Source organism: Staurois parvus, unplaced genomic scaffold (assembly GCF_062004578.1).
Source record: "Staurois parvus isolate SC_StPar_1 unplaced genomic scaffold, SC_StPar_1.0 ptg001144l, whole genome shotgun sequence".
Classification (NCBI taxonomy): Eukaryota; Metazoa; Chordata; class Amphibia; order Anura; family Ranidae; genus Staurois; species Staurois parvus.
The window spans coordinates 1,502,951-1,528,077 of NW_028318940.1; the positions used below are offsets into that span (position 1 = coordinate 1,502,951).

General features: G+C 44.6%; 1 protein-coding gene across 1 annotated transcript; it reads right to left on the minus strand.

The window, feature by feature from the left end:
• Nucleotides 1-350: 350 nt before the first annotated feature.
• Nucleotides 351-23,935, minus strand: LOC149439248 (U3 small nucleolar RNA-associated protein 14 homolog A-like). Its single transcript, XM_089659258.1, has 4 exons — nucleotides 23,408-23,935; nucleotides 20,092-20,288; nucleotides 10,009-10,108; nucleotides 351-901 (listed from the first exon to the last, which is right to left on the minus strand). Exons 1-4 carry the CDS (start codon nucleotides 23,918-23,920, stop codon nucleotides 632-634), a joined length of 1,080 nt encoding a protein of 359 aa, XP_089515384.1. The 5' UTR covers nucleotides 23,921-23,935; the 3' UTR covers nucleotides 351-631.
• Between the last annotated feature and the right edge of the window lie 1,192 nt (nucleotides 23,936-25,127).

Genomic DNA, 25,127 nt, shown 5'->3' on the forward strand with positions numbered 1-25,127 from the left:
CCACTGAGCATGCGCGAGTAGTGCTGCGCTTTGTGAATGGCCCCGTAGTCTTCTGGGACACACTATGGGGAGGGAAGGGGGGGGGGGGGGACAACGGCCGCTTCTTATTGCCTTAGGCGATCACAGCGGAAGTGGGTACCTGTCAAATTTGTGTAGCCGCTCCCCCCCCCCCCCTGCTGCCTAAAGGTGACAATCCTTAATGGGCAGCAGGGGACAAGGGCTTTTGGGTGGAGCTCTGCTTTAACACATAGATGCAATAATTTGTGTATTTCATACCTGCCTGGGCTTCGGTTTTAAATACTCAGGCCAAATCTGCAACGGCCGTCAGACTTTAAGAATAACACCACGCAAAAGCATGACAGAATTTTTAGTACAGCGGGACTGACAGTCTATTGAGTACAAGAAAAACCCCTTTGGCCATAGATAGTCCCAGCAATACCCTTCCCACCAGTCTGATTCATTTCTCAGTCTGCAGAGATGCCAAGTCACCAGCGCCCCCTAGGATGGTAGGTGACATTGCGTGTTTGTATTTGGTTCTAGCACAGCACCCTCCGTGGCATTCGCTTCAAGCACTGATCATTACAAGGTGGAGTCCTGTAAGGAGTACAACTTCTCTTTGGACCTTCTCAGTTTATCGGGGCCAAGATTTCCTCTTCTTAGAATCTTTCAGGTCTTGTTTCTGGTTGGGTTTTTTCCGTTCCATGTCTGTTTTTGTGGCCTGTGTGTGTTTCTGGAAAATGTCTTCCGTGATCGGCTCGATGATGTGTCCCTTCTTGGTGATCACCCGTGGACTGTTCAGTTTATGAGCAGCCTTCTCTGTATTCCACGTTTTCCCCAATGGAGCGCGAATACTGCTCTCAAAATGTCTCTGGTTGTTGAACGGATAAGGAAGTTCGTTTACCTGCAATAGAAAAAGAAAAAATATTTTTGTGAACACCTATTACACCTCTATGAGCATTGATGGACACCTCATTCCAAGACTGTACAACAAATGAAGTGTGGAGTGCTCAAGATACTGCTTAGTACAGGTGAAACTCAAAAAATTAGAATATGGTGCAAAACTTTATTTCAGTAATGCGACTTAAAAGGTGAAACTAATATATGAGATAGACTCATTACATCCAAAGCAAGATAGTTCAAGCCGTGATTTGTCATCATTGTGATGATTATGGCTTACAGCTCATGAAAACCCCAAATCCACAATCTCAGAAAATGAGAATACTGTGAAAAGGTGGAATATTCTCGGCTCAAAGTGTCCCACTCTAATCAGATAATTAAGCCATAACACCTGCAAAGGGTTCCTGAGCCTTTAAATGGTCTCTCAGTCTGGTTCAGTAGGAATCACAATCATGGGAAAGACTGCTGACCTGACACCATCACTGACACCCTCCATAAGGAGGGAAAGTCTCAAAAGGTAATTGCAAAAGAAGTTGGATGTTCCCAAAATGCTGTATCAAAGCACATTAATAGAAAGTTATGTGGAAGGGAAAAAGTGTGGAAGAAAAAGGTGCACAAGCAGCAGGGATGACTGCAGCCTGGAGAGGATTGTCAGGAAAAGGCCATTCAAAAGTGTTGGGAACTTTCACAAGGAGTGGACTGAGGCAGGAGTCAGTGCATCAAGAGCCACCACACACAGACGGATCCTGGATATGGGCTTCAAATGTCGTATTCCTCTTGTCAAGCCGCTCCTGAACAACAAACAATGTAAGAAGCGTCTTACCTGGGCTAAAGAAAAACAGACCTGGTCTGTTGCTCAGTGGTCCAAAGTCCTCTTTTCTGATGAGAGCAACTTTTGCATCTCATTTGGAAACCAAGGACCCCGAGTATGGAGGAAGAATGGAGAGGCCCAAGGACCCCGAGTATGGAGGAAGAATGGAGAGGCCCAAGGACCCCGAGTATGGAGGAAGAATGGAGAGGCCCAAGGACCCCGAGTATGGAGGAAGAATGGAGAGGGCCAAGGACCCCGAGTATGGAGGAAGAATGGAGAGGGCCAAGGACCCCGAGTATGGAGGAAGAATGGAGAGGCCCAAGGACCCCGAGTATGGAGGAAGAATGGAGAGGCCCAAGGACCCCGAGTATGGAGGAAGAATGGAGAGGGCCAAGGACCCCGAGTATGGAGGAAGAATGGAGAGGCCCAAGGACCCCGAGTATGGAGGAAGAATGGAGAGGCCCAAGGACCCCGAGTATGGAGGAAGAATGGAGAGGCCCAAGGACCCCGAGTATGGAGAAAGAATGGAGAGGCCCAAGGACCCCGAGTATGGAGAAAGAATGGAGAGGCCCAAGGACCCCGAGTATGGAGGAAGAATGGAGAGGCACACACTGCAAGATGCTTGAAGTCCAGTGTGAAGTTTCCACAGTCTGTGTTGATTTGGGGAGCCATGTCATCTGCTGGTGTTGGTCCACTGTGCTTCATTAAGTCCAGGGTCAACACAGCCGTCTCCCAGGAGATTTTGGAGCACTTCATGCTTCCTTCCGCAGACGAGCTTTATGGGGATGCTGACTTCATTTTCCAGCAGGACCTGGCACCTGCCCACACTGCCAAAAGCACCAAAACCTGGTTCAATGACCGTGGGATTACTGTGCTTGATTGTCCAGCAAACTCGCCTGACCTGAACCCTATAGAGAATCTATGGGGCATTGCCAAGAGAAAGATGAGAGACATGAGACCGAACAATGCAGAAGAGCTGAAGGCCGCTATTGAAGCATCCTGGTCTTCCATAACACCTCAGCAGTGCCACAGGCTGATAGCTTCCATGCCACGCCGCATTGAGGCAGTAATTGCTGCAAAAGGGGCCCAAACCAAGTACTGAGTACATATGCATGCTTCTACTTTTCAGAGGTCCGATATTGTTCTATGTACAATCCTTGTTTTATTGATTGCATGGAATATTCTCATTTTCTGAGATTGTGGATTTGGGGTTTTCATGAGCTGTAAGCCATAATCATCACAATGATGACAAATCACGGCTTGAACTATCTTGCTTTGCATGTAATGAGTCTCATATATTAGTTTCACCTTTTAAGCTGCTGCACTGAAATAAATGAACTTTTGCACCAGAATCTAATTTTTCAAGTTTCACCTGTAGATGCATACAAAACCTCTATTTTTCATTGCAACTTTAATGGCAATGTACTCAACTTAAAAGGCAGTCATTCCAATCTTTATTATAATACAGAATAAAAGCAACTGTAAAATTACATATCAGCTGGGTTTTTTTTTTTTAAAACCAGTACAGTACAATATCCATTACAGGATACCGCAGTGCTCCATGGTGGATACGGTTTTTCCATAGTGCTCAACTTAGTCGGCACCAATGCCAAACCAGGACAGACTTTCCACAAGATTTTGGAGTATGTCTGTGGGAATTGGTGCCCATTGGGAGTTGGCCTCCATTTTCATCTATAGTAGTCTCCACTCTTCTAGGAAGGTTTTCCATGAGATTTTTTTTCAGCCAAAAAAAGCATTGATGAGATCAGATATTGATTTTATACAAGAAGATCTGACACACAACTGGTGATCCAATTCATTCTAAAGGTGTTGAGTGTCCTACACTGGGCCCTGACCTCAATTAACACCTTTAGAATGAATTGGATCACCAGTTGTAAGCCAGGTCTTCTTCTACACCATCAATATCTGATCTCATCAATGCTCTTTTTGGCTGAATGGGCAGAAATCTAATGGAAAGCTTTCCAAGAAGAGGGGAGGCTACTATAGATGCAAAGGGAGGCCAACCCACAACGGACGCCAATTCCCAGACACACTCCAAACTCTTGTGGGAAGCCTTCCCAGAAAAGTGGAGGCTGTTATGGCCACAAAGGAATATGGAATGCCCAACAAGCACAAATAGGTGCAATGGTCCGGTTTCCACATACGGTTGGTCATATAGTGTATGTTTCCAGTATATATATGTTCAATAAAGACATGGTTTTGACCAGTTTGGCATGGAGGAACTTGATTGAGATCAGGGCTCTGTGTAGGACACTTGAGATCCTCCATACCAAACTGGTCAAACCAAGTCTTTATTGAACTTCTAGTGGAAACATTGCACCTCTATGTGCTTGTTGGGCATTCCATATGGAGTTGGTCCCCTTTGTGGCCATAACAGCCTCCACTCTTCTGGGAAGGCTTTCCACAAGTCTTTGGAGTGTGTCTGGGAATTGGTGTCCATTGTGGGTTAGCCAAAACTCTTCTAGGAAGGCTTTACTTTGGAATATGTGCCTTTTCAGCCAAAAATGGCATTTGTGAGGTTAAGTACTGCTGCTGGATGAGAAGACCTGGCTTACTGCCAGTGTTCCAATTTATCCCAAAGGCTTTCATTAGATTTTGTGCTCATTCAGCAAAAAAAAAAAAAAAAAAATGTATGAGGTTAGATATTGATATATGGGCAGAACATCTGGCTCACAATTGGTGATCCAATTCATCCTAAAAGTGTCGAGTAGGCTTGAGGCCACAGCTCTATACAAGACACAAGAATTCCCCACACCAAACTGGTCAAACCATGTCTTTATGGAACTTATTTAGTGGAAACTAACTATATGGCCAAATGTTTTTTTGACATCTGACCATCACACCTAGATCAGCTTGTTGGACATTCCATACGGAGTTGGCCCCCTTTGTGACCATAACAGCCTTCACTCTTCTAGGAAGGCTTTTAACAAAATTTTTGAGTGCGTCTGTCTGAATTGATTCCCATTGGGGGTTGGCCTCTCTTTGCATTTATAGTAGCCAACACTCTTCTAGGAAGGCTTTCCATAAGATTTTGCGCCCATTCAGCCAAAAACAGCATTTATGAGGTCAGATACTGATGTTTAAGAAGATGATCTGGCCCAGTAGAATTACGTTCACGGCTCTATACAGGACACTTGAGTTCCTCCACACCAGACTGGTCAAACCGTGTCTTTATGGAATTTAGTAGAAACATACACTATAAAGGCAAAATGTTTGTGGAGTCCTGACCATAAGAGCTTGTTGGGCATTCCAAAACCATTGGCATTAAATAGTGTGACCGTAACAGCCTCCACTCTTCTCATACGACTTTGCACAAGATTTTGGAAGGTGTTTGTGGGAATTTGTGCCCATTCAGCTAGAGAACCTTTGTGAGGTCAGGTACAAATGTTGGATGAGAAGACCTAATTTACAGTGTTCCAATTTATCCAAAAGGTGTTCTGTAGGGTTGAGGTCAGGAATATGTGTTGGTCACTTGCGCTCCTCCACCCCAAAAACTAGTCAAACCATGTCTTTATGGAGCAGGCTTTATACAGAGGGGCATAGACATGCTGGAACAGAAAAGGGTCTTCCTCTACAGCAGTGGTTCTCAACCTTTCTAATGCCGCGACCGTTTAATACAGTTCCTCATGTTGTGGTAACCCCCAATCCTAAAATTATTTACCCAGTAATTATAATTCATGAAGTGTCGTTTTACCTCCAATACTACTGCTTTCAGCACAGTAGCTGCTTTCAACACAGTAGCTGCTTTTAACAGAGTAGCTGCTTTCAGCACAGCAGCTACTTTCTACACAGTAGCTGCTCTTTACACATCGGAAATATGTGTTTTCCGATGGTCTTAGGCGACCCCTGTGAAAGGATCATTCAACCCCCAAAGGGGTCATGACCCACAGGTTGAGAACCACTGCTCTACAGGTTACCACAAGGTTGGAAAAGCAGTTATCCAAGATGTCTATGCTGTAGTATTAACAGTACCCTTGGCTAGAAACACCTGAACTCAATAGGTCTGTGAAGGTTCTCATTTATCCAGGACATGGTATAGCTAGTAGTAGTAAGTCATATTCAGCTAGACTTGGTTTGTAATGTTGAAGACATTTTGCAAATTCTGCAAGCTACTTCTTCGTTTCCAGTGTCAGGGAGTATCTTCCTAGATTGACCTCTCAACCTTTTCAACACAGAGGAACCCTCGAAACAGGTTTCTAGTCTCAGGGAACCGCTGTTAAAAATGACAAATCTACAACTCATGGTACATTAGTGTGACGATCAGTGGGAAGAATGCTCCTTACACTTGTGGTCATTGGGAAGAATTACCCCTTTACAGATAGCTAAAAAGATCAATGGTGTCAGAGGAAACCTATCTGAGAGGCGGAAATTGCTCTAGGAACCCCTAACAACCTCTGGAGGAAGCCTAGGAACCCAAGTTGAGAAACCCTGTCCTAGACCAATGTACATATATTTGCCAGCACGCCATGGATCAAGTAACATCCAAAAGCTTTTATTGATTGCGATCACGTCATAGCGAAAAAAAAAGTGCAATGATTCAGGCCTCGCAGGGGCCCCTTCATCGAGCATGTGATTTTCCTGGCACATAGAGCTGAAGAAGTAGCTTGGAGAAGCTACAAGATGTCATCAATATTACAGAACAAGTCCAGTTGAATGTGACTGCTATCGGCTATGCCTGAACTCAATTCATTTGGAAGGGGGGCCACAAGCTTTAGCTACAAAGCAACTTTACAAATCCTTTTTTTTTTTTTTTTTTTTTTTTAATATAAAAGCTTTGCTCATGCAGGTGAACCAGAGCACTCGCAGGACAATGAATGAGTATCACCATCCTAACGAAGGTAGATCACTAAAATCTCATAGCATCTTTAACAGGTTATTGTAATTTCAGAAAGTTTTACGGTCCTTTTTTTCGAGTCCTGTTATAGGTGGAGAACACTTGGTCCCATCTCCTAAATTGTCCTTCTGCATTGTCCCATATGCACCTGATGGAGGTTACAGGTGCCATGCCAACACTGGATACAAATGGAGAAACAGAAAAAGGGCGCACTAACCTAGTGCATTATCGTTTAAAATAATTTATTAACCACTTCCCGTTGGGCCGTTGTATATAAACGGCCGGACGGTGGCACTGCAGGGTCGGGTGGCCGTTTATAAACGGCCTCTCCGCACCCTGCTTGTGCACGCTCCCTGGGAGCGCGCAGCACCACGATCCGGTGCCCGCTGTGTCCTCCGGACACTGGAACACCAATCGTCGGACGGGTCCCGATCATGTGATCACTGATTAGCCAATCAGTGATCGCATGCAGAGTAGTAAGCAAGATGTCACTTGTGACATCATTGCTTACTACGTGTGAAATCTGTGAATGATCACAGAGGTCACATGGTACAGGGCTATTCACAACAGCCTTGTACCATGTGACAAGGTGTGACCAATCACAGCTCACTCAGTACTTCTCAATGAGTGCAAGAATGCAGACAGAGAGAGAGAGAAATGATTGCTTTTACATCCTATATGGGTATAAAAGCAATCAGTGTAAAAAAAAAAAAAAAAAATCTTCATCACCCCCCACAAGTAGTACAGTGTCACCATGGTGACACTGTACTGCTAGGGTGACAGTATGTAAAAAAAAATAAAAATATAAAAAAATAAAATAAAAATGTAAACAAAAATGTTTAAAAATTATAATTTTTGATTATAAACTAATTTGGATTTTTATTTTACTAAAAAGATAACAAATAATATTTCATCATAAATCTTGGCCAAAATTTATTCCATTTGCAAAATTAAAAAAAAAAAAAAAAAAAAAAAAAAAAAACTTTTCAAAATTTTTTTACATAGCAAAAAAATAGAAATCCCAGCGGTGAATAAATACCACCAAAATAAAGCTTTATCTGTCTCAAAAAAATGGTAAAAAATTAAATTGCGTACAGTGTTGCATGACCGCGCAATTGTCATTCAAAGTGTGATAGCGCTGAAAGCTGAAAATTGCCCTGGACAGGAAGGGGGGGGGGGGGGAAGTGTCCGGACTGGAAGGGGGTGGAAAAAGTGTCCGGACTGGAAGGGGGTGGAAAAAGTGTCCGGACTGGAAGGGGGTGGAAAAAGTGTCCGGACTGGAAGGGGGTGGAAAAAGTGTCCGGACTGGAAGGGGGTGGAAAAAGTGTCCGGACTGGAAGGGGGTGGAAAAAGTGTCCGGACTGGAAGGGGGTGGAAAAAGTGTCCGGACTGGAAGGGGGTGGAAAAAGTGTCCGGACTGGAAGGGGGTGGAAAAAGTGTCCGGACTGGAAGGGGGTGGAAAAAGTGTCCGGACTGGAAGGGGGTGGAAAAAGTGTCCGGACTGGAAGGGGGTGGAAAAAGTGTCCGGACTGGAAGGGGGGGGGAAAAGTGTCCGGACTGGAAGGGGGGGGGAAAAGTGTCCGGACTGGAAGGGGGTGGAAAAAGTGTCCGGACTGGAAGGGGGTGGAAAAAGTGTCCGGACTGGAAGGGGGTGGAAAAAGTGTCCGGACTGGAAGGGGGGGGGAAAAGTGTCCGGACTGGAAGGGGGGGGGAAAAGTGTCCGGACTGGAAGGGGGGGGGAAAAAGTGTCCGGACTGGAAGGGGGGGGGAAAAAGTGTCCGGACTGGAAGGGGGGGGAAAAAGTGTCCGGACTGGAAGGGGGGGGAAAAAGTGTCCGGATTGGAAGGGGGGGGAAAAAGTGTCCGGACTGGAAGGGGGGGGAAAAAGTGTCCGGACTGGAAGGGGGTGGAAAAAGTGTCCGGACTGGAAGGGGGGGGGGGAAAGTGTCCGGACTGGAAGGGGGTGGAAAAAGTGTCCGGACTGGAAGGGGGTGGAAAAAGTGTCCGGACTGGAAGGGGGTGGAAAAAGTGTCCGGACTGGAAGGGGGGGGGAAAAGTGTCCGGACTGGAAGGGGGGGGAAAAAGTGTCCGGACTGGAAGGGGGGGGAAAAAAGTGTCCGGACTGGAAGGGGGGGGAAAAAGTGTCCGGACTGGAAGGGGGGGGGGAAAAAGTGTCCGGACTGGAAGGGGGGGGAAAAAGTGTCCGGACTGGAAGGGGGGGGAAAAAGTGTCCGGACTGGAAGGGGGTGGAAAAAGTGTCCGGACTGGAAGGGGGTGGAAAAAGTGTCCGGACTGGAAGGGGGTGGAAAAAGTGTCCGGACTGGAAGGGGGTGGAAAAAGTGTCCGGACTGGAAGGGGGTGGAAAAAGTGTCCGGACTGGAAGGGGGGGGGGGGGGGGAAGTGTCCGGACTGGAAGGGGGGGGAAAGTGTCCGGACTGGAAGGGGGGGGAAGTGTCAAGAATGGAAGGGGGGGGGGGGGGGAAGTGTCAAGACTGGAAGTGGTTAAAGAAACAAAAATAGGTATCATACTCACAATGGACATAACTCAGGCGTGTCAAACTGAACAAGATGTATGATCCAAACAACATCTGAGTCCATACGATGGAACCCTGGATGACCAACTGGCTAACGCGTTTCGAGGACACAACCTCTTCCTCAGAGCCAACAGGAGGAAAATGTTCTGAGGAAGAGGTTGTGTCCTCGAAACGCGTTAGCCAGTTGGTCATCCAGGGTTCCATCGTATGGACTCAGATGTTGTTTGGATCATACATCTTGTTCAGTTTGACATGCCTGTGTTATTATATCCATTGTGAGTATGATACCTATTTTTCTTTCTTTAAAATAATTTATTAAACGATAATGCACTAGGTCGGTGCGCCCTTTTTCTGGTTCTCCATTTGTATCCAGTGTATTCGGACCACCCCGGTCTGTTGAGGGCAGCAAGCAGTGAATATTTCAGAACATTCCTATTGGGTCTACTGAGTCCTTTCCTAGCGCAGGAGCAAAGTGTTTGTCGTGTTGGATTTGCCATGCCAACCCTAACTGAGCAGAATTGGTCCACTGATGTTACTCTCAGGAAGCCGTTCCGGAGCAATCATGTGCAGTCAAGTGAACGTAGGCAGTCAGTGGCTGAAAAAGGTTGAAGGTGAACATCAGCACTGAGATAGGGATGGATGGAAATAAAGTGAAATATTTCATGGGGAACCACAGCAATTATTTATGATACACAAAGGAAAGGTCACCCAATAACATGTTCCTGAAGTCCTCCCTGTGACCTCCCCTCCAACCACTATCCACCTTTCCTTTCATCCCTGGCCCATGTTAGACTGACATCACCCTTCAGTGGATCGCACTCAGATGTTGTGGTTGCTGAATTTTGAGATATCTCCAAAACAGAGAAAAATTCCCTTCCCAGCGTCCTCCAACCACCATCCAACCTCACCCACCTGATGTGCGGCAGCCATAATGTTCCTCGTCTCATTAATAATGACGTTGGGGAGACGTTGGTCCTTCCTTGGAGGAGCTCGGTGTCCTTTTATAATGAACCTACATGTGAATAAAACAAAGATTTACTCTTCCTGAACCTCCAGGTCAAATTAATTTTTTTTAACATGCTACTCTACTTTCCTGCTATTTAACAAGTGCGCCGTTTTATTTTCGCAAATTTTTTTTTCATGTGGGTCATGGTAATGGCAAAAATACCAAAAATTAAAAACTGGCCCAAAATGACTGACACACACTAATTGGCCTGCCTGCCTTTCCATGCACATGAACTGTAGCCTCCCTAGCGGTCTGATTATGTCCATATTTCTGCGCTCAAAGTGGTACATTTTTTTGCATGAAAAAATTAATTTTTTTAATTGTAGGCCTGTAATTCTTAGGAATAACTCACTGAAATCTGTCCGAACAAGAGTCTAGTAAACATCCCGGGGATGATAAAATTTGAAACACGAAATCATAAATTAGAATTTAATAAATAATCATAAAAAAATAATAATAAATGTAATTCAATAATATAATCAAACCAAAAACACTGAAATTTGAAATAGAGCGCCAAGTTCGCACATCGCTGAGCAAAGTCGCAGAATCGTTTTCAGTGTCTGATGAGGAATTTCCCCCACAAATCATTATCACTCAATTCTGCAAGTGGTTCTGATTTACTATTGCTGTTCTCTAGCCGGTCTAAAACCGCGTCTGACCTAAAGGGACGCTTTTTGGACGCCATGGACGTTTCTCAGTTTCCAGGCAGAAAGAACAGTAAAAATGCAGGCAGGGCGCCGGACAAAGCACTTGGGACAAAATGTATGTGAAATGGTTTGATACAGGAATGTTATACTATGTGATTTTAGTGTATTTAGTGAATGTCACTTTTACAACTTTCAAATTTCCCGCCAGTTCTGTCCCCCGTATGTCCCGACGTCGCAGGGAACGGAACCCAGAACACAGATGCCGGCATCGGCCGGAGGACATTGCTGGGGACACTGCAGGAGGGACATCGCGGGAGCGCAGGACAAGGTAAGTGCAGAAGAGATCCCAGAGCAACGCTGCAGTGTATTCCCGAGTGTAGCTCGGGGGAGGTTACCGCTTGTGGTGCTGAAACTTTACCCCGAGATACACTCAGGAATACCGCAAGGGGGTTAATGGCCCCCCAGTCTTAGTCCGTAGGGTTCAATATTGAGTTGGCCCCGCCCCTTGCAGCTATAACAGCTTCAACTCTTCTGGGAAGGCCGTCCACAAGGTTTAGGAGGGTGTCTATGGGAAGGTTGGACCATTCTTCCAGAAGCACATTTGTCAGGTCAGGCACTGATGTCGGGGGAGGAGGCCTGGCTCGCAGTCTCCACTCTAATTCATACCAAAGGTGTTCTATCAGGTTGAGGTCAGGACTCTGTGCAGGACAGTCAAGTTCCTCCACCCCAAACTCACTCATCCATGTCTTTATGGACCTTTCTTTGTGCACTGGAAGGAGCCATCCCCAAACTCTTCCCACAAAGTTGGGGGCATGAAATTGTCCAAAATGTCTTGGTATGCTGACGTCTTAAGCTCTCCCTTCACTGGAACTAGGGGGCCAAGCCCAACCCCTGAAAAACAACCCCACACCATAATCCCCCCTCCACCAAAATTTACACTTGGCACAATGCAGTCAGGCAAGAACAGTTCTCCTGGCAACCGCCAAACCCAGACACATCCATCGTCAGACAGAGAAGCGTGATTGATCACTCCAGAGAATACGTCTCCACTGCTCTAGAGTCCAGTGGTGGCGTGCTTTACACCACGGCATCCGACGCTTTGCATTGCACTTGGTGATGTACGGCTTGGATGCAGCTGCTCGGCCATGGAAACCCATTCCATGAAGCTCTCTACGCACTGTTGTTGGGCTCATCTGAAGGCCACACCAAGTTTGGAGATCTTTAGCTATTGACTCTGCAGACAGTTGGTGACTTCTGCGCACTGTGCGCTTCAGCATGCGCTGACCCCGCTCTGTCATGTGACGTGGCCTACCACTTGGTGGCTGAGTTGCTGTTGTTCCCAGTTGCTTCCACTTTGTTATAATCCCACTAACAGTTGAGCGTGGAATATTTAGTAGCCAGGAGATGTCACGGATGGACTTATTGCCCAGGTGGCCACCTATCCCGGGACCACGCTTGGAGTCACTGAGCTCCTGAGGGCGACCCATTCTTTCACCAATGTTTGTAGAAGCAGTCTGCATGCCTAGGTGATGGTTGTATACACCTGTGTCCATGGAGGGGATTGGAACACCTGAATCACATGATTTGGAGGGCGGGGCCAATACTTTTGGCAATATAGTGTAGAATTTTATATCTCATATATATATATATATCTTTATTATACAGGATTTATGGCGCCAACAGTTTGCTCAGCTTTACAATATAACGGTAGACAATACAGCAACAATACAGTTCAATAGAAGAGGGATTTGAGGGCCTCGCTCCTTGGAGCTTACAATCTAGGAGGGAGGGGCTAGTGGTACAAAAGGTAGTAACTGTGGGGGATGGACTGGTTGGAATAGTAGAAGATTCATTATTAGCTGAGGGCAGGATAGGCGTCCCTGAAGAGAGAGGTTTTCAGAGATCGCCTAAAAGTGAGCAGAGTAGGCGACAGTCTGATAAATTGTGGAAGAGAGTTCCAGAGGATGGGGGAAGCTCTGGAGAAGTCCTGGAGACAAGCATGGGAGGAGGAGACAAGGGAGCTAGAGAGTAGGAGGTCTTGCGAGGAGCGGCGAGTACAGTTTGGGTGATATATATATATATATACACACACACACACACTTTTTTTTTCTATTTTGAGCCAAATTTATTCTGAATACAATTTTTCTGGGGAGTTACCATTATTATTTTGGACCCATTTACTTTTTTTTTTTTTTTAATTTAACCACTTGAGCTCCAGAGGATTTACCCCCTTAATGACCACGCCTCTTTTTGCTACTCGGCGCTGCACTAATTCAAATGACAATTGCTCGGTCATGCAATGCAGCACCCAAACGAAATTTATTATTTTGAAGAAAAACAATATTTTTTATTTTCAGCTATAAAAAATATATAGTAAACTCAAAGTTGGTTATAAATTTAGGCCAAAATGTATTCTGCTCCATGTTTTTGGTAAAAAAAAAATCCCAATAAGTGTATATTGATTGCTTTGTGTGAAGTTATAGCGTCTACAAACTATGGTATAGATACTGCAATTTACGCCATTTTTCTGCTATACAGCGCTGCGCTAGTTTAACGGACAATTGCGCGGTCATGCAATATGGTACATAAATGAAATTTACATCCTTTTTTCCCCACAAATTGCGCTTTCTTTCGGTGGTATTTGATCGCCTGTGCGGTTTTTATTTTTTGCGCTATACAAAAAAAAGTCTGACAATTTTGAGGGAAAAAAAAAAACAATATTTTGGACTTTTTGCTATAAAACATGTCCAGTAAAAAAAAAAAAAAAATGCAAAAATCAAATTTAGTCATAAATTTCTGCCAAAATGCATTCTGCGACATGTCTTTGCTAAAAAAAAAAACCCAATACGTGTAAATTAATTGGTTTACGTGAAAGTTATAGCGTTTACAAATGGCGGGAAAGATACTGGGAGTTTTAGGTTTTTTTTTTATACTAATAATGGCGGCGATCAGTGAATTATGGCAGCGACCAGCGACTTATGGCGGTACTGCGGCGGACATTCTGACATTGGGGGGTACTGACTTGGGGTCACTGACATCTCCAAAAACACTAATACAGTGATCAGTGCAAAAAAAAAAACACTGACACTGTACTAATGGCACTGGGGAGGAAGGGGTTAACTATATTTTGCAGGGAAGGGTTATAGGAGTGAGGGGAGTGTTTTACTAGGGGGCGGGGTGTGTACTGGGCAGGGCAAGGCTGATCGAGAAAGAGAAACTGTTCTTTCTCGATCAGCTCGTCCTCGAGCTGACAGGGAAGTGACAGACAGCACAGCTACTGCAGCTGTGCTGTCTGTCACTGTTTGCCGCCGATCGCCGGGAAACAGCCGCTGAGGACCGGCTGTGACCCGGCGATTCACATCTGCGGCCGTAATCGGCGGGACAGATAGGGCGGCGGTGCGCCTTGCGCGCGCCCCCTATTTGTTTACAAAACACACGTTTTAAAACGTGGTTTTGCCTGCGAGTGCCGCTCTGCCGCCGTATATGTACAGTGGCTGGGCGGCAAGTGGTTAAATAAAAACACACATCATGGAGGTATCCATGAGAGCCCAAATCTGTACTGAAAAAAAAAAACCCTACATAAAATTCACCTTGTGCCTCAATATTTTTTGCACTTTTTCATACCATACCATGACTGAATAAAAGGTTGAGAAATTGGCTGATATAGAGCAAGAACCCTAATATTGTGTATTTAATTAGAAATGACATACTTATAATTACAATAGCAAAAATAAGCTCTTCTAATTCATAGGGGAAAAAAGTAAAAAAAAAAAATCAGCACATTCTCATTCCTCTGGTATCAGGATAAAATGATATAAACATCGTTAGCTTTCAGCTGCTTATCTGGATTTTGTAACCATGAACTCACCTCGACTTAATTAATAAACAGAAAAAAATAAAAAAATTACCGACAGGATCTCCCCAGCCGCTGCGGAACAAGCGTCTCCCTCCGCTGGGTGTTGCATGCTAACTGGAGCACAGAAAGCGCCCAGCTAAGCAATCTGCACCGGGGACTTTGTCTAAATTACGCTGAAGTTATTTTCAAAGCAAAAAAACACAAACGTTAGCAGCTTTGATGGTCCCAGAAGTCTTTCCAAGAACAAGCAATATTCATATTAATGTCTTCTCTCCATCCCCGCAGCTAGACGCGCGTCGGAGACGGAAAACAGACCTTTAACAAAAGGTAACCGTAACAGTCTGTGTTACTGGGACTCATCCAGAGAGAGAAAAAAAAAAAAGAAAAGAAAAAAGAAAAAAAAAAAACTTTTTTTTTTTTTTTCTTTTTTTAAAGGAAGGAAAGAGATTATAAACAGTTTCCTCCTGTATTCTGCTTCAATAACATGCTTGATCAAGCAGGAATAAGCTACTCCCTTCGACGAGACGAAACGCTGGCCAGACAAACTCCTCGGGGGAAACAAAGACTTCATAAGAGCAAAAACTTTCGGTGGGTCAACCAAATTTTTTTTTTTTTAGCAATTAAAAAAAGTGAGGCGCCCTCGTAAAAACGTACGCGCTCAGGAATAAGATTCCCGGTTTAGAAAGATTTAAGTGTACATAGTATCTGCAAGCAAGGTTAATGATTTTCAAGGAAAAATAACTTTTTAACCATTTGCTGCCCGGCCTATAGCCGTTTGGTGGCCGCAAAAATGCATTAGATTTCCGGGGAGTACGCCATTTGGCGTCCTCCCGCACATGCGCAGTTCGCACCACTGCAGAGCCGCGCAGCGGCACGATCTGTCACCGGCCGTGTACCTGGGACGCGGCTGATGACAGATCTGAGTACCAGCCCCTGTTGCCGGTACCATGTGACCTGCTGTGACCAATCACAGCAGGTCACATGACAGTTGTATACAATGGATGGCTTCATTCATGCCATCCATTGTATACTAGTGTCTAGCTGTGAATGGTCACAGCAGGTCACATGCACATGTCATGTGATCAGCTGTGGCCAAATCACAGCTAACCACAAAAAAAAAAAAAAAAAAAAAAAAAAAAAAAAAACCCTGAATGAATTGATTTCATTCAGGTAAATGCTTGCTTATAGCAAAGTAATTCTTTGCTATAAGCAAATTGTGTAAAAAAAAAAAAAATACTGATCACTTCCCCAAAGTAGTACAATGTTACTATGGTAACATTGCACTAATTTGGGCATAGTAAAATATGAAAAAAAAAAAATCTTAAAATTTTTTTTTAAAAAATGTAATTAAAAAAAAAAAAAAAAAAAAATATATATATAATATAATTTTTTTTCATACTGTCACCAGTCAGTGTCCCTGATCACTGCCATGCCAGTTATATGACGCTGTACTGCACTGGTGACAGTATGTAAAAAAAATAGTGAAAATAATTTTTAAACTTTTTTCATTTTCCAAAAAATGACAAAAAAAATACAACTTCAAAAAACTTGCCATGCCTCTTATGAAGTACATCGGACTGTCTACTTCACAAAAAGTGGGCATATCTGTACTGTTCTGACATTTGGGGGATATCTGTCCTGACATTTGGGGGATATCTGTACTGTCCTGACATTTGGGGGATATCTGTCCTGACATTTGGTGGATATCTGTCCTGACATTTGGGGGATATCTGTCCTGACATTTGGGGGATATCTGTACTGTCCTGACATTTGGTGGATATCTGTACTGTCCTGACATTTGGTGGATATCTGTACTGTTCTGACATTTGGGGGGATATCTGTACTGTCCTGACATTTGGGGGATATCTGTACTGTCCTGACATTTGGGAGATATCTGTACTGTCCTGACATTTGGGAGATATCTGTACTGTCCTGACATTTGGGAGATATCTGTACTGTTCTGACATTTGGGGGATATCTGTACTGTCCTGACATTTGGGGGATATCTGTACTGTCCTGACATTTGGGGGATATCTGTACTGTCCTGACATTTGGGGGATATCTGTACTGTCCTGACATTTGGTGGATATCTGTACTGTTCTGACATTTGGGGGATATCTGTACTGTCCTGACATTTGGGGGATATCTGTACTGTCCTGACATTTGGTGGATATCTGTACTGTCCTGACATTTGGGGGATATCTGTCCTGACATTTGGGGGATATCTGTACTGTCCTGACATTTGGGGGATATCTGTACTGTCCTGACATTTGGTGGATATCTGTACTGTCCTGACATTTGGTGGATATCTGTACTGTCCTGACATTTGGTGGATATCTGTACTGTTCTGACATTTGGGGGATATCTGTACTGTCCTGACATTTGGGGGATATCTGTACTGTCCTGGCATTTGGGAGATATCTGTACTGTTCTGACATTTGGGGGATATCTGTACTGTCCTGACATTTGGGGGATATCTGTACTGTCCTGACATTTGGGGGATATCTGTACTGTCCTGATATTTGGTGGATATCTGTACTGTTCTGACATTTGGGGGATATCTGTACTGTCCTGACATTTGGTGGATATCTGTACTGTCCTGACATTTGGTGGATATCTGTACTGTTCTGACATTTGGGGGATATCTGTACTGTCCTGACATTTGGGGGATATCTGTCCTGACATTTGGGGGATATCTGTCCTGACATTTGGGGGGATATCTGTACTGTCCTGACATTTGGGGGGATATCTGTAGTGTTCTGACATTTGGGGGGATATCTGTACTGTCCTGAAATTTGGGGGATATCTGTACTGTCCTGACATTTGGGGGATATCTGTACTGTCCTGACATTTGGGGGATATCTGTACTGTCCTGACATTTCGGGGATATCTGTACTGTCCTGACATTTGGGGGATATCTGTACTGTCCTGACATTTGGGGGATATCTGTACTGTCCTGACATTTGGGGGATATCTGTACTGTTCTGACATTTGGGGGATATCTGTACTGTTCTGACATTCTTGGACCTCAAGAAATTAGATTGGCTGTCAGTACTTCAGGATTGATCAATATTCAGATCTATACCATAGTTTGTGAACTCTATAACTTTCCTACAAACTAAATAATACATCCTAATTTGGGTTATTTTCACCAGAGACATGTAGCAGAATACATCTCGGCCTAAATTTATGAAGAACAATTATTTATTTGTAAACTTTTATAACAGAAAACGAAAAATGTGTTTTCTTTTCAAAATTTTTGGTCTTTTTTTGTTAATTTAGCAAAAATTAAAACCCCAGCGGTGATTAAATACCACCAAAAGAAAGCTCTAGTTGTGTTAAGAAAATTATAAAATTTTAGTTTGGGTATAATGTTGTATGACCGCGCAATTGTCATTCAAAGTGTGAGAGCGCTGAAACCTGAAAAAATGGCCTGGGGGCAGGAAGGGGAAAATTGCCCGGTATTGAAATGGTTAAAAATGTAACTGTAAAAGAAAAACAAAATCCAAAATGTATCTATAGCCACAACTTCTTGTGGAAGGGAGTAGCTTATTCCTGCTTGATCAAGCATGTTATTGAAGCAGAATGCAGGAGGAAACTGTTTATAATCTTTTTCCTTCCTTTAAAAAAAAAAAAAAAAAGTTATTTTTTTCTTTTTTTTCCTCCCCCTGTTGGGTATGTTTTTCTCTACTGCCACTTGCAATATGTTGGGTAAAAAAGTCCACTCACTTCTCGTCTTGTTGCCTGCGTCCCGTTGGGTAAATTATATGTGGTGGCTGCTATAGTTTTATCTTTTTAGGCTTTTCCCCCTTCTGTTTCCACCTGGTGATCTGGCCAGTAACACACCTCCTGTATTAAAGCGCCCCCACTCTGGAGGAAGGAGCACAGAGGGCACCTTTGGACGGCAACAATGTCAGTCTGGGGGAAGGGGAGTGTTGAATGGATTCGCAGATTTAAAAACACAACACATTGAAGCCAAACTGCAGTTAATTACAGTAACATTCTTTTTTTTTCTTTTAGGATAAAGGTTTTACATTCATTATATTGCCAAATGTATTGGGCCGGCCTATCAAATCATTAGATTCAGGTTCCTGCGTAATGATCATGAATACACTACACTATATTGCCAGAGGTATTGGCCCCGCCCTCCAAATCATGTGATTCAGGTGCTCCAATCCCCTCCATGGACACAGGTGTATACAATCAAGCCCCTAGGCATGCAGACGGCTTCTACAAACATTGGTGAAAGAATGGGTCGCTCTCAGGAGCTCAGTGACTCCAAGCGTGGTCCCGTGATAGGTTGCCACCTGTGCAATAAGTCCATCCGTGACATTTCCTGGCTACTAAATATTCCACGGCCAACTGTTAGTGGGATTATAACAAAGTGGAAGGCACTGGGAACAGCAGCAACTCAGCCACCAAGTGGCAGGCCACGTCACATGACAGGGCGGGGTCAGCGCATGCTGAAGCGCACAGTGCGCAGAAGTCGCCAACTGTCTGCAGAGTCAATAGCTAAAGACCTCCAAACTTGGTGTGGCCTTCAGATGAGCCCAACAACAGTGCGTAGAGAGCTTCATGGAATGGGTTTCCATGGCCGAGCAGCTGCATCCAAGCCTTCCATCACCAAGTGCAATGCAAAGCGTCGGATGCCGTGGTGTAAAGCTGGCTGCCACTGGACTCTAGAGCAGTGGAGACATGTTCTCTGGTGTGACCAATCATCCTTCTCTGTCTGGAAATCCAATGGACGGGTCTGGATTTGGCGGTTGCCAGGAGAACAGTACTTGCCTGACTGCACTGTGCCAAGTGTAGAGTTTGGTGGATGGGGGATTATGGCGTGGGGTTGTTTTTCAGGGGTTCCAGTGAAGGGAACTCTTAAGGCGTCAGCATACCAAGACATTTTGGACAATTTCATTCTCCCAACTTTGTGGGAGGAGTTTGGGGATGGCCCCTTCCTGTTCCAACATGACTGCCCACCAGTGCACAAAGCAAGGTCCATAAAGACATGGAGGAGCCAGTTTGGGGTGGAGGAACTTGACTGTCCTGCACAGAGTCCTGACCTCAACCCCATAGAACACCTTTGGGATGAATTAGAGCGGAGACTGCGAGCCAGGCCTCCTCCCCCGACATCAGTGCCTGACCTGACAAATGTGCTTCTGGAAGAATGGTCCAACCTTCCCATAGACACCCTCCTAAACCTTGTGGACGGCCTTCCCAGAAGAGTTTCCTTTCGGTTCGCCTTTGATCCGGATTCCACTTTGTTAATACGGACCCAACTTCCCCTGACTTTAGGACAATGCTGTGTGCCCGCCCACCTGTCACCTTCCTGTCCAATAACAGGACAATTAGAGGATGAATCTGCTCCACGGAGACAGACAGAAAAAATAAAGATCCTAACCAAAAAAATCTAAAAAAAAAAAGAAAAAGTGCTGGCTGGACGTACACTTTAAGTGTCATAGCTCCACCCACCACAAGGTCTCCAGACTTACCGGCTGCGTTTTTTATGGCTGACTTTGAGGTTGGTTCCACCCCACTCTCCCCATCCCGGCAACACCAAGTTGATGTCTTTCGGTTTCCCGTCCTGCTCGTTTTTCTTCTTCTCATTAAGGAAGTCCTTGATGACATCATCGCCCGCAAATGCCTCTTGAATGATCATTTTCTGTGCGGTTTCATCATCTTCCTCCTCCTAAGCAAGACAAGATTTTTTTTTTTTTTTTGGGGTTAGGCCTCATTCACTCCGTTATCCTCCCCCCTCCCCTCCCAAGTATTAAAAAATAAATAATAAATTGCAGGAGCAATGCATACTGGCAGTAATATAATGATTGGTTAGCAGGCCTTCGAGGTGCGGGAAGGATCACCAAATATAATAGGACTGGGGCGTCCGTTAATTTTTGCATTCCACAGTTAATTTTTCCTCCCTCATAAATACGAATTACATGTTTAAATAAAACATCTTTCCATTTTCATGACATTCTTTATTTTAGACCCAGTGATGTCATCACTGGGTCTCTGTACTTCTCTATGCAATGCAAGAAAATGACCGTACATAGCTTCCTGATAGCATCACAGCACCCTGTCTCCGTACTCCTCTCAAGAAGCCTCAGCCCAGTGGGCTGGCTTTTGGGAGGAGTTATGCAAATATCAAAAATGCTTTGATGGGTGGATGTTCATCTGGAGCAGTGGGTATATCTAGGCAGGCTGTATTTGGCTACAGACCACCCTAGATGATGCTGGAGGGGGGGTGGGGGGGTCTATGATTCAAAGAACTGAAAACCAATGAATGAAAGGGGTGTGGCCAGGGAGGAAAGGGCTACCCGTGGCTGTCAATCACCAAGTCCAAGCCGGTGATTACTCGCCGATGCCCAGTGATTGCCAAACATCTCAGACGGGGAGGAGAACGGTTTGTAAACCCTGTCAGCTCGTGCACACTGCTTTGCATGGCTGTGCTAGCATTCTCCAGCTGCTTTCCGTCCGCCCTATAGCAGGTGTCACGGGTGCGCAAAAATCACATATATACATACACACACGTGATTATGCTGTTCCAGGTAGAGGCCGTGCCGCCATTCGCAGCCACAACTCTCAATCACGAGGTCCCGGACGGTGATTACTCGCCGGCGCCCGGTGATTGCAAAGCATCTCCGACGTGGAGGAGAACTGTTTGTAAACAGAAAACAGTTCTCCCTGTCAGCTCGTGCACACGGCTTTGCACAGCACAGCCATCCAAAGCAGTGTGCTTACAGCACGCAGCACATAGTAAAACACACCCAGCACACAGTTAACCCTTTGATCGCCCCTCATGTTAACCCCTTCTTGCCCATTGCCATTAGTACAGTGTCTGTGTTGTTTTTTTTTTTTTTTCTAAATATTGGTGTCACTGGGGATGTCAGTGACACCAAGTCAGTCTCCCTCCCCCCCAAGTGTTTGAATGCCCGCTGCAGTCCCGCTATAAGTCGCTGATCGCTGCCATTGCTAGTTAAAAATAAAAAAAAATTCCAGCATATTTACCGCCATTTCTAAACACTAACTTTCACGTAAACCAATTAATTTACACGTATTGGGGATTTTTTTTTTGTTTTTTTAGCAAAGACACGGAACAGAATACATTTCGGCCTAAATTTAAGACGAAATTTGATTTTGTTAAATTATTTTTTTACTGGACATGTTTAATAGCAAAAAGTCAAAAATGTTTGTTCCCAAAAATTTGTCTTTTTTTTTTTTAATAGCGCAAACAATAAAACCAGCACAAGCGATCAAATACCACAAAAAGAATTCGTGGGGAAAAAAAGAACGTAAATTTAATCTGGGTGCAGCTGTGCACGACCGCGCAATTGTCAGTTAATTTTTGCGTATCGCAAAAATGGCCCGGTCAGAAAATGGGGGGGGGGGGGGGGGGGGTTAGTAAATCCTCCGAAGATCAAGTGGTTAATCTACTGATTAGGTCTCCATGCACACTAGAGTGCTTTTTTTTTATTTTTTGTTTTAAACTAAAAAACAAAACAAAAAAAAAACAAAAAAAACGCTGGTAGTAGCATTCAGTAGGGATTGCATTCTATTAGTGTTTTTACAGTACCTGTAGGAGGAAAAAAAAAAATTAAAAAGCTAGCAAAAAAAGCAGTTAGGAGCGTTTTAGTAGTTTAGCAGCATTTAGTGTTTTTTTTTTTTTTTTCTGCTGGAAAACCACTGCAAAAAAACTCTGTTTCTAGATGCTGAAGCTCAAAAAAAATGCTAAAAAGCCTAAAGTAGTGTGCATGGACACAGGATAATGCGATTTTGCTTCTAAGAGCAGAAAAAAAAAAAAAAGGCTAAAGTGCATGGAGCCTAGTTGCGATCGATAACCCGTACGCACATTAGAAGTAAAGATTTATTCCACTGGAACTCTCTACCCCAATCTATCAGACTATCGCCTACTCTGCTCACTTTTAGGCGATCTCTGAAAACCGATCTCTTCAGGGAAGCCTATCCTACCCTCAGCTAATAATGGAATCTTCTACTCTTCCAACCAGTCCATCCCCCACAGTTACTACCTTTTGTACCACTAGCCACTCCAGGACTTCTCCAGAGCTTCCCCCATCCTCTGGAACTCTCTACCCCAATCTATCAGACTATCGCCTATTCTGCTCACTTTTAGGCGATCTCTGAAAACCGATCTCTTCAGGGAAGCCTATCCTACCCTCAGCTAATAATGGAATCTTCTACTCTTCCAACCAGTCCATCCCCCACAGTTACTACCTTTTGTACCACTATCCACTCCAGGACTTCTCCAGAGCTTCCCCCATCCTCTGGAACTCTCTACCCCAATCTATCAGACTATCGCCTACTCTGCTCACTTTTAGGTGATCTCTGAAAACCAATCTCTTCAGGGAAGCCTATCCTGCCCTCAGCGAATAATGGAATCTTCTACTCTTCCAACCAGTCCATCCCCCACAGTTACTACCTTTTGTACCACTAGCCACTCCAGGACTTCTCCAGAGCTTCCCCCATCCTCTGGAACTCTCTACCCCAATCTATCAGACTATCGCCTACTCTGCTCACTTTTAGGTGATCTCTGAAAACCAATCTCTTCAGGGAAGCCTATCCTGCCCTCAGCGAATAATGGAATCTTCTACACTTCCAACCAGTCCATCCCCCACAGTTACTACCTTTCGTACCACTAGCCACTCCCTCCTAGAGTGTAAGCTCCCAGGATCAGGACCCTCCTAACCCTCTTGTATTGAACTGTATTGTCTTCCGTTATATTGTAAAGCGCTGAGCAAACTGTTGGCGCTATATATAATAATAATAATAAATAATACTGCAAATCCTCACCTCCTCCTCCTCCTCCACAGTGGTAGGCAGCAGAGGCATCTGAACCTTCGGAGACTTAACAGGAAGGACGTCATCGCGGTCGATCAGTTTAGATTCCGGTTTGTCGCCGGTTGGCTGCACAGTCCGTTCTTCCGATTTCTTCTTCCGGGGATTCTTCTTCCGGGTTGTTGGTTCATCGATCTCTTCTTCCTGTGCTAGAGCTTCTACAGATTCCATACTCTGCCTCCTCTCAGTGCTCTCCATCAGTAGCGGGCCCTCCTCTTCCTCCTCTTCCGCCTTCTCCAGCTCCTCCTCCGAGTCATCTTCCAATGGCTCCTCGGGTTTAGGCACTGGGCGCCGCTTCTCCTGCTGTTCTTCTACGCGGTTCTGATCCATCAGCTTCTGGAAGAGCCGGTTAAATTGTGACACTTGCGTCTCCTCGGCTTCCTGCACCACGTCTGTTGTTGGCTCCTGTGCAGTACCTGCAGATGGAAGAGAAGACACCAGGTCTGATGGATCAATGGGTTTTACCATGAAATGCAGCACCCAAAATATGGTGCCCGAGTCCAAAATCCTTTATTACCGGTTAATATTGGTAAAAATCCCATTTATCATAATAGGAAAATGCCAATTGTGACGGGAGTGACTTTGGGTGGGGGGCCCATGGAGCACAGCCCCCTTTGGAGAGGTGGGGAGACCCGTCTCAGCTCCCCATATTCCTATTATGTGTAAGTCACCCTGTGCCTGTTAGGGGTACAGGGTGAAATGTTCTAATATTGGTGTGGGGGTTGTTCATTGCTCTCTGCCATGCAGCTGCTTCCCATTGTTCTACTGTGTGTCTTGGTTGGAAGCAAACTATTATGGGATTTAATGTTTCCGACAGCCCTTCCCCCTAATGGGACGGCCTGCTGATTTGTTTCCTGTTTCTGGGTGTATTTCCCCGCCCTTTGTATATCTTGTATCTATGTTAAAATAAAGCAGTCTATTTCCGGTTTTTCATACAAGTCTGGTGCTGTCTCATCTTGTATGGTCAGTGGTGGTGTCCGTGGATCTGTGTTCGGACAGGGAAGCGGGAGTCTAACGGAAATACCCAAGTGCAGTCTAGGTCCAGTTCCGTTACACCAATTCTGTGAAATCTCCTGTTTCTTACAATGCCTGAAACTCAGGGGGAGACCAATGGGGCCCCTGAAACGCATTGGCTGTTTTAGGTTTTCCTGTTATGATCTAAACCAAAGTATAAAATGGATTTTGGACTCGTAGACATTTTTTTCTGGCACTTTCATTAGACTTTGTACCGGTTGATACATCAGGCAGAGACTCTTTGGGATGCAGCATGATCTACTTGTGGCCAATCAAGTTAAAGTGGAACTTCACTCTCTCAAGCAGCAATATCGATTATTAATCCTTATGCGGTGAGCATTTGTTAGATAGAAAAGTAAATCATTTTACTGGGTTTAAACTTTTTTTTTTTTATTTACATTTCTTCATTTACTTTCTTTTTCCATACCAGGGCAAAAAGGAGGTCATACATCCCAGGGGTCTTCACAATGGAAGGAGGAGTTTGCTCAGCTAAGCACGACCTCCTGGCTGCATGCCTGAGCTAAGGACAGATGAACTTCAGGAAGTAAAATGGTACATGAATCCTCTGCCCTTACTCTAGATGGCCACAGGCAGAGATGCTAGGGGGGCATTTTTCAAAGTGATTTCTGAGCAAAATAAAGCTTGGAGACATTGATGGATG

Excerpts from the sequence above, each read along its gene's own strand:
- LOC149439248 (XM_089659258.1), bottom strand. The coding sequence starts at position 23,920 with ATGGTAAAACCCATTGATCCATCAGACCTGGTGTCTTCTCTTCCATCT. Across the intron at positions 10,109-20,091 it reads AGCCATAAAAAACGCAGCCG|GTTCATTATAAAAGGACACC; the intron begins GTAAGTCTGGAG and ends ATTCACATGTAG. Across the intron at positions 902-10,008 it reads TTATGGCTGCCGCACATCAG|GTAAACGAACTTCCTTATCC; the intron begins GTGGGTGAGGTT and ends TTTCTATTGCAG.